Source organism: Littorina saxatilis, linkage group LG4 (assembly GCF_037325665.1).
Source record: "Littorina saxatilis isolate snail1 linkage group LG4, US_GU_Lsax_2.0, whole genome shotgun sequence".
Classification (NCBI taxonomy): Eukaryota; Metazoa; Mollusca; class Gastropoda; order Littorinimorpha; family Littorinidae; genus Littorina; species Littorina saxatilis.
The window spans coordinates 46,683,175-46,700,310 of NC_090248.1; the positions used below are offsets into that span (position 1 = coordinate 46,683,175).

At 42.4% G+C, this 17,136-nt stretch overlaps 1 protein-coding gene across 1 annotated transcript in view; it reads right to left on the bottom strand.

Annotated features, from left to right (window-relative positions):
- Positions 1-171: 171 nt before the first annotated feature.
- The window catches only part of LOC138964905 (pre-rRNA-processing protein TSR1 homolog), a 33,924-nt gene continuing 16,959 nt past the window's right edge, over positions 172-17,136 (bottom strand). Inside the window, exons 7-20 of the mRNA XM_070336975.1 lie at positions 16,742-16,904; positions 15,331-15,492; positions 13,842-13,989; positions 12,964-13,046; positions 10,899-11,015; positions 9,842-9,909; positions 9,115-9,207; positions 8,422-8,566; positions 7,940-7,991; positions 6,892-7,097; positions 5,012-5,114; positions 2,259-2,399; positions 1,515-1,589; positions 172-1,114 (exon numbers count right to left, since the gene is read on the bottom strand). Coding sequence (XP_070193076.1) covers positions 936-1,114; positions 1,515-1,589; positions 2,259-2,399; positions 5,012-5,114; positions 6,892-7,097; positions 7,940-7,991; positions 8,422-8,566; positions 9,115-9,207; positions 9,842-9,909; positions 10,899-11,015; positions 12,964-13,046; positions 13,842-13,989; positions 15,331-15,492; positions 16,742-16,904 — 1,735 coding nt within the window. The 3' untranslated portion in view covers positions 172-935. The remainder of the gene's footprint in view (positions 1,115-1,514; positions 1,590-2,258; positions 2,400-5,011; positions 5,115-6,891; positions 7,098-7,939; positions 7,992-8,421; positions 8,567-9,114; positions 9,208-9,841; positions 9,910-10,898; positions 11,016-12,963; positions 13,047-13,841; positions 13,990-15,330; positions 15,493-16,741; positions 16,905-17,136) is intronic.

The following is a 17,136-nucleotide window of genomic DNA, read 5'->3' on the forward strand; positions in this document are numbered from 1 at the left end:
TCAAATGTTAAAGTTTCTACCACAGACATACATACATACGCACGCACGCACAGACAGACAAAAGTTAGCATCGCATAGGCTACACTTACGTGAGCCAACAAGTGGTATGGTTCACTTCTGTTTGGCTCTCTCTCAATCAACCATAGTTCCAACAAAACGCAAAATTAAAAGCAACTTTTCATTAAACGGTCTTTCAGATTGACCTTTATTTCAGACAGGGACTCTCTCTCTCCCACACACACAGACATAGAGCAACCTTGGAATCAATCTGTTATTTCTTCAAGGTCAGACAGAGACAAGTCTCACATGTCAAAGAACATCACAGTCAAATACAATTCATAAGCATTTCTCGTGGTATTAATCAGCAACTGTACAAGGGTACAAACTGACTGTCAACAATTCAAGCAAGCATGATTGAAACATCTCTGAGATAAAGAAAACCATTACCACTTTTCTCTCTGTGTGCTAAAGAAAGAGAAAAGACTCAAACAACTGCCTCACCCAAGTGGAAGAAACTAAGACAACACTGGGTGTAAGACCCGATCATTACTAGTTATATTCACAAATGTGTACAATATTAAAAAACACAGTTTTCTTTCCAGATGAACTGTAACAACATGAAATTTGAACACTTTGTTTCTTAATTTATCAAACAATGTTTATCCAGACATTTGATCCTTATACCTAAACATAAAATACCATGTTTGTCTTAAACATCAGAGCTGACAAATCTGAAGATAAAACTGATTTTATTTTAATGTTTTGACTTGGTGTATTAGTTTTTGGTTTTGGTTAGTCTGCTTTCTTGTGTTCTTTGCAAACACTAAGAGAACAGCAGAATTATAACACATATCTGACAAAAAGACCTTTCAACACAAAAGTACCTGCTGCATCCACAATTTCATTAATATTTCCGCAATTCAAAGTGATTTCCATCAGTCGAACATTTCATAGGCTTGTCCTCGCTCCTCTTCATCTGTGACCTGTGCGATCTGGGTGGGTTGCTCCGGCTGGTAGGTCCACTTGGGGTACGCTCGTTTGTACAGGTACATCATGACCACGTCCTGCGAGCGAGCCTGGCCATTGAAATGACACTTCATGTGGCCGTGAGTACCTGCAAACACAATGTGGACTCAAGTTATTTCAAAAAGATAAAAAATTAAAAAATAAAAATATTCACTACAAAAATAAATGAAAAAGGAAACAAGATAACAATAATATTTTACTTTACTCACCAGAAAACAGCAACATGAACACATACACGAACTAGTATCGACTTTATCAGCAATTTTGTTCCATAAATCAAAAATGTATATCAGTGAAAGGCTTTAGGTCCAGATTAGTGTTATATAGGTCATGTGAAAATGTTCTAATGGGAAAAAAAATAATATCGTTCAGCCATCTTCAAAATCAGCCCTGAGTGCTCTTCCCAGATATAATGGGCTGAACTTCACCCAACAAGGATTCAAGACAAAACGGCTTATCAGCCCTTAAACCTCCGGGGTCTCACTTACCAACAGGTTCTAGGATGCGACCACGACGGCGCCACTTGGTGCGAAGCTCGATTTTCTTGAACCATTCAATGTCCTCTGAAAAATATAACAGAAAAATAAAAATTACCAAAACGTTTGAAATGCTATGTCACAACAATATATATATACACTGCACATCTCTGCTACCCTTCTGGAAACACATATGTCCAAACCAACAGAAGTCACAGTTTCAATACAAAATGGAATTTCTCTACAGCAATAGAGCAAGAGGAAGGGTGGCACTGTGTGAAGGGTGGGAGGGGATTCGGAGGGGAAGAGGAACCACAAAGTTCAGAAAATATAACAGAAAATCTAAATCTTTTTGAAATGTTTGATGGGGAGGGGGAGGAGAGGAGCGGCGGTGAAGGGGAAGAGGAATCACACAGTCAAACATACCAACAGAGGCAGTCCAACATTAAAACAGACAAAAGGCGCAGTGGTACTGTCCAGACTAGAAACTTAGGGTCCCAGCTGCATAGAACTAGGGCAGACCTGTTTACCCTCAAAACTTAACAAGAGTGAAAAATAGTAATCTGATGACCAAAGTAGTAACCCAGTGGTTACAAACGCCAACATTAGTAACACAAACCTAAGTTGAAGCACATTTGAAAATCGTAGTCTGGACTCAAATGGAGTTTTTTTCTCCCCCAAAATCCAAAAAAATAGTAATAAATGACTCCAAAATAGTAAGCGTAAACAGGTCTGCAAGGGTGACAAGGCACTGACCTCTGTTGAAGAACATGAATCGCACGGTGGACTTCTTGCTGTGCATCTTGAACATGTCCCCGCTGAGGATGAGTCGCTTTAGGACGATCCTGTCTGGGTCTGTCGACAGCAGTGACCCCGCGGCCACCAGCTCCTCCTCGCCTGTTCATCACAACACATTAGGCCAAACAATAATTAGGCCAAACAATAATTAGGCCAAACAATAATTAGGCCAAACAATAATTAGGCCAAACAATAAAATGTTTGTTTCCAATGAGAAGGCCAAAAGAAGTTAGCGTTGGTCGGTCTGTGAGTTTTATAACATAAAAATGTTCAACAAGTCAATTTTTGAAAATAGATCCACAAGGGTTTCATAGGCTGTACAAGAGTTGCATCCCTGAGAACAATGAGGGAACCCTTTGCCACTGGTAAATTGGATCAAGCTATCATAAAGTGTCACAGTATAAAATAACTGAGACATGCATTTTGTGCAGTGATCACCCCAGTTGATGCCCTTTCCTTCCCAAAATATGCACATTGGAGCTCACAAACACTGTCACAATGATAGCTTGACTGCCACATATGGATACCTGCAGTCAAGGGAATGTGGCAGCAGTGATCATGAGCTCCACTGTGCATACTTTAGAAAAGAAACAAATCGAGCACACAATGTATAATATACACACCACACGGCTGTTCCAATGGCCCCTTTTCTGCTGTTTTAGTTTACAGGCGAGGAGGGTACAGCCCGTGCAAAGTGTATATATATAGCGACCCAGCCACCGCTTCCAGCACGCAGGATGTGTAACCTAACACCTTTGCACTCTTTGTCTGCTCATCGCTGTTCGCATTGGGCTGCGAGGCATATCAGCGCAGTTCAACGTTGCCAGAGACCAAAGAAGCGCTTTACTCTAGGTCGCAGCCGCGGCTCACTGCATGTGTCGGGGAAGTGTTGTGTGGTTTTTTTTCTCACAATTTGGTGTGTTTAAAATCATCTTCGCTCTGGACTGCAACATGTGTTTGTGTTCATACTCTGGAATTGTGTCTGTGAATGGTTGTTCCTTGCAGTAACAGAGAAATGGTGCATATTCACACGTGTGTTTTATTTCTAGGAGGATGTGATTAGGTGTTGCTTCCCGCTTTTTGATTTTTGGACTCATAATATGACTTGGATATCAGCGGTGTGTGGTGTTACAAAAATGTTACCCTGTATCAACATTCAAGTTTTAATTATCTTCAAACTTTGGATTTCATTCAGTGAATGGTAGTTCTATCCAACAGAAGGGAAATGCGGCAGGATTGTCCGTGTGTTTTATTTCTATGCTTTTATTTGTTGGCTTGTGTTGCTTCCCACATTTTTTGTAGCTGCGCTCTGGGGTGAGTATGGCTTCACAGGCGCATGAGGAAAGCCTTCACTTTGAGAGACTCCAAGCTCTCTGCAGAATATGTGGAGAAAGATCGAAGAGGAAGTACGACACTAACCCAGCAAAATTGTGCATAAAGTATGAGTCGGATCTTGCAAGGTTATACGGCCTAAACATCGCAGAAGAAACGAATGCCGATTTTTTCTCGCGGACTTTCTGTTCCAAATGTTATATGCGATTGACAAGGCTCAGATCGTCTGACAACCCGTCTGAAGTAAGTCTCCAGGCAGAATCGGATTCTATCAATTGGATTACCTAACCAGGATGGAGTAGCCTTTGACTTCCCGTACGCGTAGTTACAGAATAACGGAACTCAGCTTTCGGTGAGTCAGTGTTTCATACCAGATGTGTGTGTGTGTGTCTATATTCATGTGACAGATACCGTGACCTCATTCTTCAATCCTCTCTCTCTCTCTCTTCTTTCTCATTCAAACGCACGCGCGGCAAGAACGTACGCACGCACAAACGCGCGCCGGGCCCGTACACACACACACCGCTGACGCACAAACCACGCACACACACTGACTGTCGGCAAGCACATATTTTTGTTTGTTTCACCCTTGTTTATTGTGTTTTCAGTATTTGTGTTTATTTTATGCTTGACTTGTCTGTTTTATTTTAATGTTTGCTATCCACATCGTGTGATAAATGTTTCTCCTCTCCGGGTCAGTGTAGTTTCTGCACGCCGTTTTGGTAATCCTTAAATTTTAACTGGTGTATTGTGCGCGATTTGCGGATTTGTTTGTATTCCATTCATATGCTGTTGAAGTGTTGTTGGCGTTATTGTCTGTATATGTTATGTTGTGTCTATGTACGCCTACAAGAATTTGCATTCGCGCTCTGCCAGTACAAGTCCGAACTTTATTGGGTGTGCCTGTGGTCTGCTGGCAGGCGAGCACAGATAATGAACATTCCTCCAGTAAGCCGCCACTGCGAGGTAGAGTAAAGCGCTTCTTTGGTCTCTGGCAACGTTGAACTGCGCTGATATGCCTCGCAGCACAACGCAAACGGCGATGCGCAGACAAAGTCGCCGGCTGACAGTCTGCAAGCAGTGATATCGTGCCGCTGGCTATTTTTACCACTCCCCATCGCGGGCCTTAAAAACAAGCTTGGAACAGCCGTGACCAGAGAACATTTTTCCCTGTGATGCTGATGATCGCTTGACACAATTTTTCATGAATCCTGAAGAAGTTTAAGAATTTGTATAATTAACAACCAAAAATCGTCACCACAGACATTATGAATACGGATTTCCGGAAGAATCCCACCCATGTATTTGCAGAAAACTTCTTTTCTGGTGAGGCTGTAGACAACTACTGCTAGTGGCCGAAAGTCAAGCCAAAATCTTACCCATTGAATCGGTTTTGAAGACAAGAACTGGGCAGGGCCCGAAGGTGACCGGGGCGTACACAGATGCCACACACATATCCTCGTGATGCAGAAACCGCTCCATCTGTAGGGAGCAAGAAACAACATTCATCTAGTTGTCAGTGCACACTAAATACTGAGGTAAGTATCAATCAATATCAATATGAGGCTTATATCGCGCGTATTCCGTGGGTACAGTTCTAAGCGCAGGGATTTATTTATTTTTAATTTTTATTTTATGCAATTTATATCTCGCGCACATATTCAAGGCGCAGGGATTTATTTATGCCGTGTGAGATGGAATTTTTTTTACACAATACATCACGCATTCACATCGGCCAGCAGATCGCAGCCATTTCGGCGCATATCCTACCAAGTCACACGGGTATTTTGGTGGACATTTTTATCTATGCCTATACAATTTTGCCAGGAAAGACCCTTTTGTCAATCGTGGGATCTTTAACGTGCACACCCCAATGTAGTGTACAACGAAGGGACCTCGGTTTTTCGTCTCATCCGAAAGACTAGCACTTGAACCCACCACCTAGGTTAGGAAAGGGGGGAGAAAATTGCTAACGCCCTGACCCAGGGTCGAACTCGCAACCTCTCGCTTCCAAGCGCAAGTGCGTTACCACTCGGCCACCCAGTCTGTACTGTATGTTTGACATCAATAGGGATGACATCATGTTGTGGCATGCAGGTATGGAATTTAAAAAGAACAAGCAAACAAGAATAAAGCCTCACACACATGCTGGCTCCCACACACATTCAATGTCTGCCAATTTGCTAAAACTCCTAGCTCTTTCTTTCCACTGTCTACGTACTCGTACCACCAAAGACAGTAAAGGGCTCCCCCACTCGCCCTAACATGCTACATATCTGACAACGTACTCATACCACCAAAGCATGGGTGTTACTGGGAAAAATCAAAAAACCTGAAAGGCAGGGGTCCAAAATGCTCAAGTTTGAAAGAAAGTTTCTGGACACCGACGAAACCAAATCATAATAAGCAAGATGGCGGCAAATCCAAGGGAGCGAACCGAGAAAGCACGCGAACCGGTGTCAAAAGTCGGATCGGAACCGCTGCTCGTTATTTCAACTTAGCGAAACAAAGCTTTTTTTTTTGTTTTTTGTTTTGAAAACCCGGAAAACCGGAATTTCCGGCTTCAGATTTTTTCAAAAACCGGAAATCCGGCAAAAGCAGGAAGAGTAACACCCATGCCAAAGACAGTAAAGGGCTCCCCCACTCGCCCTAACATGCTACATATCTGACAACGTACTCATACCACCAAAGACAGTAAAGGGCTCCCCCACTCGCCCTAACATGCTACATATCTGACAACGTACTCATACCACCAAAGACAGTAAAGGGCTCCCCCACTCGCCCTAACATGCTACATATCTGACAACATTCCAGTGCTATACGTACAATCTCATGTTTCTCATCAACACTTTGCTTTGCAATCTAGAAGCTATCCGGATTTGGGTGCCCTGCTTTTGTGGTGACACAATGCTCAATCTTATTGTAATCTCCTTCAACACAGACTATTTCAGTCCTCTTTGGACCAACAGACCTATATTGGGACACACATGAACAAAATATCTGATATTTTCCCTCAACAAGCCCAAATTGGCTGTAATTTTGACTAGCCGGCTGGTTGTCTCATAAAGGTATCCGGATACTAGGCTGTGCGACCCCAGCCTTCCCACTGAAGCGTAGTACTTCGACTTTGAATAGGATCAGATGACCATGACCTCTTGGCCCGAAGACCACAGTGAGCTCACAGTGAGCTCCTGTAAGGGATAAATAAAGAGTTCATATTGTTGTGTTTTTTAATGACATTCAAGCAGCCCTGACATACCTTGTGCTTGTCTCCCTTGTTGTGTGAAGAGAAGACGGGGCAGGCGGAGAATCGACGGAAGCCGACCTGAAAGGTCAGCCGCGTCTTGCCCTTGATGGGGTCGCGACAGTTGGCGTCCCGCTTGACCACAAAGTGGACCACAGACATGAGCTGTTCGCATGGCAGCAAGCCGAACAACACAAGGGGGCTGCCCGGAGTGTAGCACTCTGAAGAGAACAACAGGTTTTCGTGAACACACTGTGTACGTATGTGTTTCTTTGTTCTTTTCATAACTTCGCTGGGAAATTTCAATCGCTTCCTAACAGTGGAAAGCTAGCAGCAACAGACTCGCGCTACCCAGGTGTGTGCGTGTTTAGGTGTAATCTGCCACCCGCACTTTTTTTCTTTTTTTTTCATTTTCATTACTTTATTGTCCCATCGCTGGGAAATTCGGGTCGCTTCCTCCCAGTGGAAAGCTAGCAGCAACGGACTCGCGCTACCCAGGTGTCTGCGTGTTAAGGTGTATTCAGCCACCTGCACTTTTTTTTTTTCTTTTTCATTTTCATTACTTTATTGTCCCATTGCTGGGAAATTCGGGTCGCTTCCTCCCAGTGGAAAGCTAGCAGCAACGGAGTTGCGCTACCCAGGTGTCTGCGTGTTTAGGTGTATTCAGCCACCTGCACTTATGGCAGAATGACCAAGGTCTTTTACGTGCCATTGTGATGACACGGGGGTGGGACATGGCTTCCGTCTCTGGGTCTGCACATAAAGTTGACCCGTGTCCGTCCTGGCCCGAATTCGAACCTGCGACCTTCCGATCACAAGTCCAGTGCTCTACCAACTGAGCTACCGGGCCCCACTTACGGCAGAATGACTGAGGTCTTTTATGTGCCATAGTGGCGACACGGGGGTGGCAAACATGTTAGCTTCCAGAACATATTTCTGTAGTTTTTTCCTCAGTGTTAATGAGCTTAATTTTGTTAGCTTCAATTTAATTTGCAACCTGCTGTTAAGATAATACTTTCGCGTTTACATGATACTGCAAAACATACACACAAGTTATGCTTACCCATGAACGCTTTGGGGACTCCTTTAATGTGCAGTGTAATGTACTGGCCCATCTGAAAACACAAAAATCAAAATGACAAACAGTGCAAAACATTAAAAAAATCAATGTATACCAGACTGCTGTAGCAAGTGTAAAACCACACAATACCAGAATGCACTGATGTACTGTACCTATTTCTTACAGAATTGTCAGACATAATGATCACCATGGCCAAAACCAATGAACCGGTTTCAAAATCTACAGTGAGCTCATAGTTAAAATCTAACAAACTTACGGCGGTACGTGTGTGCGTTTGTGAGTCTGTGAAGAGGAAGGGAGGGAGGGGGGAGTGATGCCAAGGATTGCCAATTTTTTTTTAGTAAACTTCTAATGATTATCATCCAGATTCCTCTATTCCAATGCTATACAATCTTGTTGTGTGAAAAGTCTGCTTGAGATACTACTGCATCCACAGACAATACTTTCCAATCCTGCTGTCTTACCGTCACACTGTTGGTCAGTTCTGATTTGAGGATGTTCTTTTTGAGCCTCCTGATGTCGCCCAGCCTGTAGATACGCTGGTACTCTGCCGGCAGATCCTCGTCCTTGTCCCATGGCGACGTGCGGAAACTCTCCAAACCTCGATACCTGTCAGCAAAACATGTTCCAGTTGGAACTGTGAATATGTCGCTTACAGATCCAAACTGGTGTCGCTTCATTTGCTTTTCATTATTTTCTTTCTGGTTAGTACCTTGTGCATACAATGTATTCGGAAATGCATAAAACTTCTGCAAAAGCAGACCATACTGTGGTCAGCACAACCATGATGAAAATATTGATTTTTAAATAGAGGCTAAAAGAAGCCATCGAAAGCTTTATGTTGATGGACAAGTATAAGAACTACTCTTTGTGTGTGTGTGTGTGTGTGTGTGTGTGTGTGTGTGTGTGTGTGTGTGTGTGTGAGTGTGTGTGTGTGTGTGTGTGTGCGTGTGCGTGTGTGTGTGTGTGAGTGTGTGTGTGTGTGTGTGTGTGTGTGTGCATGAGTGCGTGCGTGCGTGCGTGTGTGTGTGTGTGTGTGTGTGACTGAGTGAGCTGAGCACATTCAATACTTTAACTCAAACAGCAGCCTGTCATTTTTCTGTTAAAATGTAAGCATTCATGTCAATCTTTTACTCAAGAGTTCCAGCAATCCTTACCTGGCAAAACGTTCACGGGCAGGCACATCAAATGGTGTCTCCACCTCATCAGGAAACATAATATGCTCCCTCTCTTCTTTCCTCTGTTTCAGTCTGCACACAGAACAAGCCATCCTTGATATGTACCATAACAGTTTCTTTCTTTCTTTATTTGGTGTAACGTCGTTTTCAACCGTTCAAGGTTATATCGCGATGGGGAAAGGGGGGAGATGGGATAGGGGAAAGGGGGGAGATGGGATAGAGCCACTTGTTAATTGTTCTTGTTCACAAAAGCACTAATCAAAAAATTGCTCCAGGGGCTTGCAACGTAGTACAATATATGACCTTACAGGGAGAATGCAAGTTTCCAGTACAAAGGACTTAACATTTCTTACATACTGCTTGACTCAAATCTTTACAAAAATTGACTATATTCTATACAAGAAACACTTAACAAGGGTAAAAGGAGAAACAGAATCCGTTAGTCGCCTCTTACCCTAACCCGCGGGGGGTACAAAAATTGACTATATTCTATACAAGAAACACTTAACAAGGGTAAAAGGAGAAACAGAATCCGTTAGTTGCCTCTTACGACATACTGGGCAGCATCGGGTAAATTCTTCCTCCTAACCCGCGGGGGGAACCATAACAGCTAACTGGTACTGACCCCAGATCCTCTCACACTATCATGCAATCTGTGTGCAATGAAAGAAACACAGGGGAAAAAACATGGAAACAGCAAACTCACAGTTTCTGTTCAGCTTCCAGGTCAAAGTGAGCATCATATTTTGTATCTCCAATGTCTGTTTCTGTCATCTGCAATGAGAGAGGAAACTTCTGAACATCTACATTCGACAGTAAAGTTTTCTAGTTTATGATCACAGCCAAGTCTGGAGCATCAATGCACAAACATCCAGTCAGGTGAAAAATCCAGGGGTGGGACTCTCTTGTGATGAAAAACGAGGAAATCCCTTTTTTCTAGGGGGGTTCGGGGGCATGCTCCCCCGAATTTTTTTTTAATGGTACATTAAAATCTGTGCAATCTGGTGCATTCTGAGACTAAAATTCAACTCGTTTGAATCAGGTAAAAAAGACATTCTCCTCACTCCCCCCCCCCCCCCCCAACAACAACAAAAACCAACCAAACAAAAAACACACTTTCATACAACAATTGTAACATTGTAATGGTACATATTTACGTAATGAACCATGTATCCATAATCCAATACTGGCAATAGTATGATCCAAGTGACGCCCCAATGCGCTTAGAGAACGTCAAGCGCTATATAAATCTCCCATATAAATAAATAAATAAAAATGCATTGAAGCTCAAAATGACTATTAGTTATCAGGAGTTTTGCAGTCAGCACAATTTAACTCTCAAGCCTCCAGTGTTCTGTTCCATCTTCACTTCTCTCCATATCATTCAGTCAACAAGTTATAGATACTGTGATGAAATGGGACGCGGAAAAATAGATTACCCCAGCGGAATTCGTAAGTTGTGTCAGCGAAAATCCGCGGATTCGCGGAAAAGTCCCACCCCTGCAAATCTGTCCTTCTTTCTCTCTCTTTGCCTCTCTCTCTCTGCCTGTCTCTGTCTCTCTCTCTCACACAAAAACACACAGAGGGATTCACCTACACTTATACAAAAACACATGCAAATTCACAGAAAAAGGCAGACAGTCATGTGTACACACCAATGCACCCACACACAAAGCCCAGCACACACACAAAGCACTCCAGCACACACACAAATGCACGTAAGCACACATACACAGAAGGACACACAACCCATGCCAACTCACAGTGACTGACTGCGAGTCGTCTCCCTCACTGCAGCTTGCCCAGGAATCCTCATCAGACTCCGCCTCCATCTCCTCCCCCTTGTCTTCATCATCTTCATCTTCATCATCCTCATCCTCCTGAGAGAAAAACAAGTCGCGTAAGGCAAAATTACTACATTTAATCAAGATGTCACACTCACAGAATGAAACTGAACGCACTGCATTTTTTTCACCTAGACAAGACAGCTTCGTCCATGCCCGCAAGAAGGAAATCGTTCACTTTTCATGTGCAAAACGAAGTGAAATTGACAAGCCAGTATAGCGCGGTATAGCGTATTGCGCCAAGCAGAAAAACACGCTTTTCTGTATTCTTTTTTTTTAACTTTCTGAGCTTTTTTTTGATACAACATATCATATCAATATGTTTTTGGAATCAGGAAATGATAAAGTATAAGATGAAATCATTTACTCAGGAACTCTCATGTAAAGTTTCCTTAAGATCGGTCCTGTAGTTTCTCTGAATTGCTCTATACACACACACATACACCACACCCACATCTCGATTCCCAGTCAATGTTAAAACATTTAGTCCTAACTTGACTAAATGTAAAAAGAAGACATTTTATTGGTATGTGATCAGAGAATAAACAAATACATTCCTCATATAGAAAGGGGTTTAACACAATCTTGGTTTAACCAAAATGTATTCAGAAAATATAGGGTGGCATATAGTACAATACAAACAATGGGACCACACGAAAAGAACATGGTGTTGTTCTTCCTCTATAATGACCCCCCCCCCCCCCCCCCCCCCCCCCAAAGACCTTCAAATGTCTTTCTTTCTTTATTTGGTGTTTAACGTCGTTTTCAACCGTTCAAGGTTATATCGCGACGGGGAAAGGGGGGAGGGGGGGGGATGGGATAGAGCCACTTGTTAATTGCTTCTTGTACACAAAAGCACTAATCAAAAAATTGCTCCAGGGGCTTGCAACGTAGTACAATATATGACATTACTGGGAGAATGCAAGTTTCCAGCACAAAGGACCTAACACCTCTTACAAGTTACATACTGCTTGACTCAAATCTTTACAAAAATTGACTATATTCTATACAAGAAACACTTAACAAAGGTAAAAGGAGAAACAGAATCCGTTAGTCGCCTCTTACGACATGCTGGGGAGCATCGGGTAAATTCTTCCCCCTGACCGGCGGGGGGTATGGGACCACACAAAAAGAACATGGTGTTGTTCTTCCTCTATAGTGACCCCCCCCCCCCCCCTTTAAAGACCTTCAAATGTCTGAGAAAATCAGCTCTAACAAGGGAGTCTTATAATGGAGGTACATGCAGTTACAGAGGCTACGAACACAAAATCCTGAGCAGACAGGGTTTTAAAATGAAGGAAGTCTTTCATTTGGGGGGTCTTCTTCTTCTGCATCCGTGGGCTGAAACTCCCACGTACACTCGTGTTTTTTTGCACGAGTGGAATTTTACGTGTATGACCGTTTTTTACCCCGCCATTTAGGCAGCCATACCCAGTTAATATATATGTAAATTTTATTTTATTTTTGGGTAGCGTGACTCACGCTTCCAATATTTTGTTTTCTGTTTGCGGAGAACATGTGCTTTGCCTAAAAATACTGACCAATCAAATTCTTTGTCACTGTGCTTATAGCCACACCCAAACAAGTGCAGCAACAGTTTGACACTGGAGCGCTGTCCACGCTTTTTTTTAAAATGCACGAAATACACGGGATTTGAGGAGTTTTGCGTTTGGCATTTTCCAAATAAGGATATCCTACTATGAGTACTATGCTGGAATACTACAATGAATTTTCAAACGGCTACACTGGCTTCGTCTTTCCTGATCGAAAGGGGGTGTATTGTTGATAATTGTAGATAATAGACTCTGCATTTTAATGGTCAAATGGCGATTTCGGTATAAAAATGTAGACAAGGACCTTTAAGAAAACCACATGCCTATTGCCTTCAGAAAATCAATAATGCAACAAAGAAATGTTGCTCTGGACACAGAAAGAGTCCTGCTTTTTACTTGCAACATTCTCTCCTCTAAAAGAAAATACTCACCTCAAAGTCACTGTCAAACATCCAGCTGGCCTGATAGTCTGATACCCCCTTCTGCTTCTTTTTTTTCTCTTTCTGTGCTGAAGCTGGAACACACATACATGTACACACATCATGATCTCACCTGTTGCTGATAGAGTAACAGTAACAAAATATACTAGATGACTGTCTTTTCAACACTGAATGCTTGGTCACTTGTGAAATTGAGATTTGTTGTGATTTCCACCAATCGGACCTTTCGGTTTGTTCTCAACCGTTTTGGTTTCACCCACTTTCGCTCCGTGCCCCTCAACCCGGAGGTCGAACAAGAGTCGTCACTTCTTCTTACTCCTGGGCTGAAACTCCCACGTTCACTCATGTTTTTGCATGAGTGGGATTTTACGTGAATGAAAATCAGAAAAAGGACTAGGAACAAGAGACCATTTATGACCGTTTTTACCCCGCCATTTTGGCAGCCATACGCCGCTTTCGGGGGGAGAGTCGTCACATCAATTTTCCTTCTTTCTATAAGGACAGTAAAATCTTCTTCTGTCTTGACTTGAGTCGAGTCTATCACAATATTGTATTCACAATGGCCTTGAGGAAAGCTTAGTCATGGACTGTGACCAAAAGCTTCACGTTTAATTGTCACAACTCACATTCAAAAGATCGCAAAAAGTGAGTGTTAACAAGAAGGGGTTTCCCTCGTAAATAACTTCCAAGACACTAAAAAAGTCAACCTTTCACAACAAGTGTCATCCAGAAATATTAAGGTTATGCCTATGATCATCAGTCTTCTTCTTCTTGTCGATCAGCACAGACAGTGAGATGAATGATGCCGTCTTCTCCAAACGTACTCCAGAAATATGACAGTTATGCCTATGATCAGCAATAAATCCTACCATCAGCCTCTGCCAGTTCCTCAGCTGTGGGCCATGTCTGTTCGTCCTGCATTGGATCCACTTCCGCCTCGCACACCAAGGAAAGCTGTTTTTCTGGGTCTGGTTTGGCCAGTACTCGCACCTCCTCCTCTGTCTCCATTGACGACGCCTGCAACGTGTAGCAAGCAACTTACTACCCATGTCCACGGAAGGAAATTTTCCAACATGCGTAACAGAAGTTACTACTCATGCTGACTGAAGGACAATTCAAACCATGCCATACAATCTACGCAGATGCCAAATGATGTGATTCCTTAAATTAATTACAAGAAGGGCAAAGCCCATACGACTCACATGCTTGACCTTGACCTTTACATGACCTTGACCTTCATAACTAAACCTAGCAATGACATCATACACTAAGAACTGCTTTACACATTTTTCCTACCAAAATACATGTGACCTTGACCCAAGGTCAAGGTCATCCAAGGTCATGCAACACAAAGCTGTTAATTCAAGACATAGGAAGTACAATGGTGCTTATTGGCTCTTTCTACCATGAGATATGGTCACTTTTAGTGGTTCACTACCTTATTTTGGTCACATTTCATAAGGGTCAAAGTGACCTTGACCTTGATCATATGTGACCAAATGTGTCTCATGATGAAAGCATAACATGTGCCCCACATAATTTTTAAGTTTGAAACAGTTATCTTCCATAGTTCAGGGTCAAGGTCACTTCAAAATATGTATACAATCCAACTTTGAAGAGCTCCTGTGACCTTGACCTTGAAGCAAGGTAAACCAAACTGGTATCAAAAGATGGGGCTTACTTTGACCTATATATCATATATAGGTGAGGTATTGAATCTCAAAAACTTCAGAGAAAATGGGAAAAAATGTGAAAAATAGCTGTTTTTTAGACAACATTTATGGCCCCTGCGACCTTGACCTTGAAGCAAGGTCAAGATGCTATGTATGTTTTTTGGGGCCTTGTCATCATACACCATCTTGCCAAATTTGGTACTGATAGACTGAATAGTGTCCAAGAAATATCCAACGTTAAAGTTTTCCGGACGGACGGACGACTCGGGTGAGTACATAGACTCACTTTTGCTTCGCATGTGAGTCAAAAATGGTAACGCCACAGTTGGCATTTCAGGGCAAAATGACTAACGGCAAACTAAATTTCTTATAACAGCAAATATTCACACACATTTCCCTGGAAAAACTTTCCATATGGTGATTGATTTCTAAAAGGAAAAATTCAGTCATGTAGCCGAGGTTAAAGAACTAAACAGTATTATTCATGTCAACGTTAATTTGCTGCAAAGCAGGTGTTGTATTTCATAGATTATTTTCTAGGTTAGAATTTAGATGTTTTCAGTGTTATTAAGTATATTGTGATTCATGGGCAATATCTAAAGTGCATAGAGCACAGAGATACTCTGTGGTTTGCCCTATATAAGTTTTCCATATCATCATCATTATTAAACACAGCTACACTCACCTTCCCAGCCCTTTGTTTTTGAAGCACCAGGGGATGTGGGTCAGTGGCAGAGTCTACCTGTGCCATCTGATACGTTCCCCATCCCACAATGTGTAGCAGCCTGTCAGCTGACAGATCCGTTCCCCGCAGGTAGCCAGACACTTTCAGGGTTCCTTTCTCGGCCTGCAACACAGAGGTCAATTATGATGACATTTCAACACCATTAACAAAGTGCGCTACTTTAAACGGCAGACCAAGGTTGTCTTCTTCTTCTTCTTCTGCGTTCGTGGGCTGAAACTCCCACATACACTCGTGGTTTTGTTTTGCAGGAGTGGAATTTTACGTGTATGACCGTTTTTTACCCCGCCATTTAGGAAGCCATACGCCGTTTTCAGAGAAAGCATGCTGGGTATTTTCGTGTTTCTATAACCCACCGAACTCTGACATGGATTACAGGATCTTTTTCGTGCGCACTTGGTCTTGTGCTTGCGTGTACACACGGGGGTGTTCGGACACCGAGGAGAGTCTGCACAGAAAGTTGACTCTGAGAAATAAATCTCTCGCCGAATGTGGGGACGAACTCACGCTGACAGCGGCCAACTGGATACAAATCCAGCACGCTACCGACTGAGCTACATCCCCGCCCACCAAGGCTGTCAAGGAGGGGACAGACCTGGGAACCCCTGTTTGCCACTTGGAGTGTTCTCAAACAAACTTGGTGTATTTTCAGAAAAATGAGCGTACTCCACACAGGATTGGAACATCCCTGATTCACATGTTACATGTTTCACACGCGTCCGTCGCACCGTTTATTAAGCTTGCCAATACATTTAAAACAAATACAAAAAAACCACAAAAAAACGTTTTTGCTACCAAATATGATTTTTATTGGGGTTTCTTGACTGCATTTTGTTCTGAATTTAAAGGAAATAAACTGGGTTACATAAAAAAAAATAAAAAATAAAAAAAATTGCTCCTTTCAATGTTTACTGACAAACACTAATCACGTGTCAACATTTTGGATCGGCTTTGGGATATTGCGCTTGTGAAGAAAAGTAGTCTAGGAATTTTTCTTGTCGTATTTTCTTTCCACTGACCGTACTGATCGTATTCTAGACAATCAAGCGTACAAAATACGGCGAAATCGTATGGGTTCCCAGGTCTGAGGGGAGTTAACTCCCATCCAGTGTTTTATGTCTATTACAGTGGACCTCCCCTTTATAAAGCCATGTTTTCTCAGACATTTTGTTCATAACCTCTGCAAATTTACTCCCATTTTTAAGACTTGATTTTCGCAGATTTTTGGATGTCTTAAAATGGGGTTTCTACTGTACACAGCAACAAAGCTTTTGCTATCAAGGTAAGAAGAGTATCATCTGTAGTTTATTGTTTTGAAATAATCCATTTACCTAGGAAGAAAGGTTCTTCTTACCTCAGCACTTTCAGCTTCGAAACTGATTGACTCGGCAATAATGTGTGGGCGAACTTCACGAAAGTGAACAGGCTTCACTTTTCCTTCTGTCAACTTCCGAAGAACCAGCATGGCATCTTGCTCTGAATCCAGTGAATGAATCTTGTTCTCTGGCACTGAGAATCTGGGAAAATGAGATCAGTACAACTGTAGGAAGTATTCTATTTGACCCTCTCGGGTTTAAAGGACATGAAAAGTTAAGAATCAATCATTCTCTGTTTCCATTTCACCCCACTGGCATTACCAAAGCAATTGCAATAACATGTCAATTTGAAAAGTTCTCGATGTGCAAGCTGACAGAAAAACGGAGATATGGAAAACTACAATTCATTGTCTGACAAGCAAAGGGAAGTAAG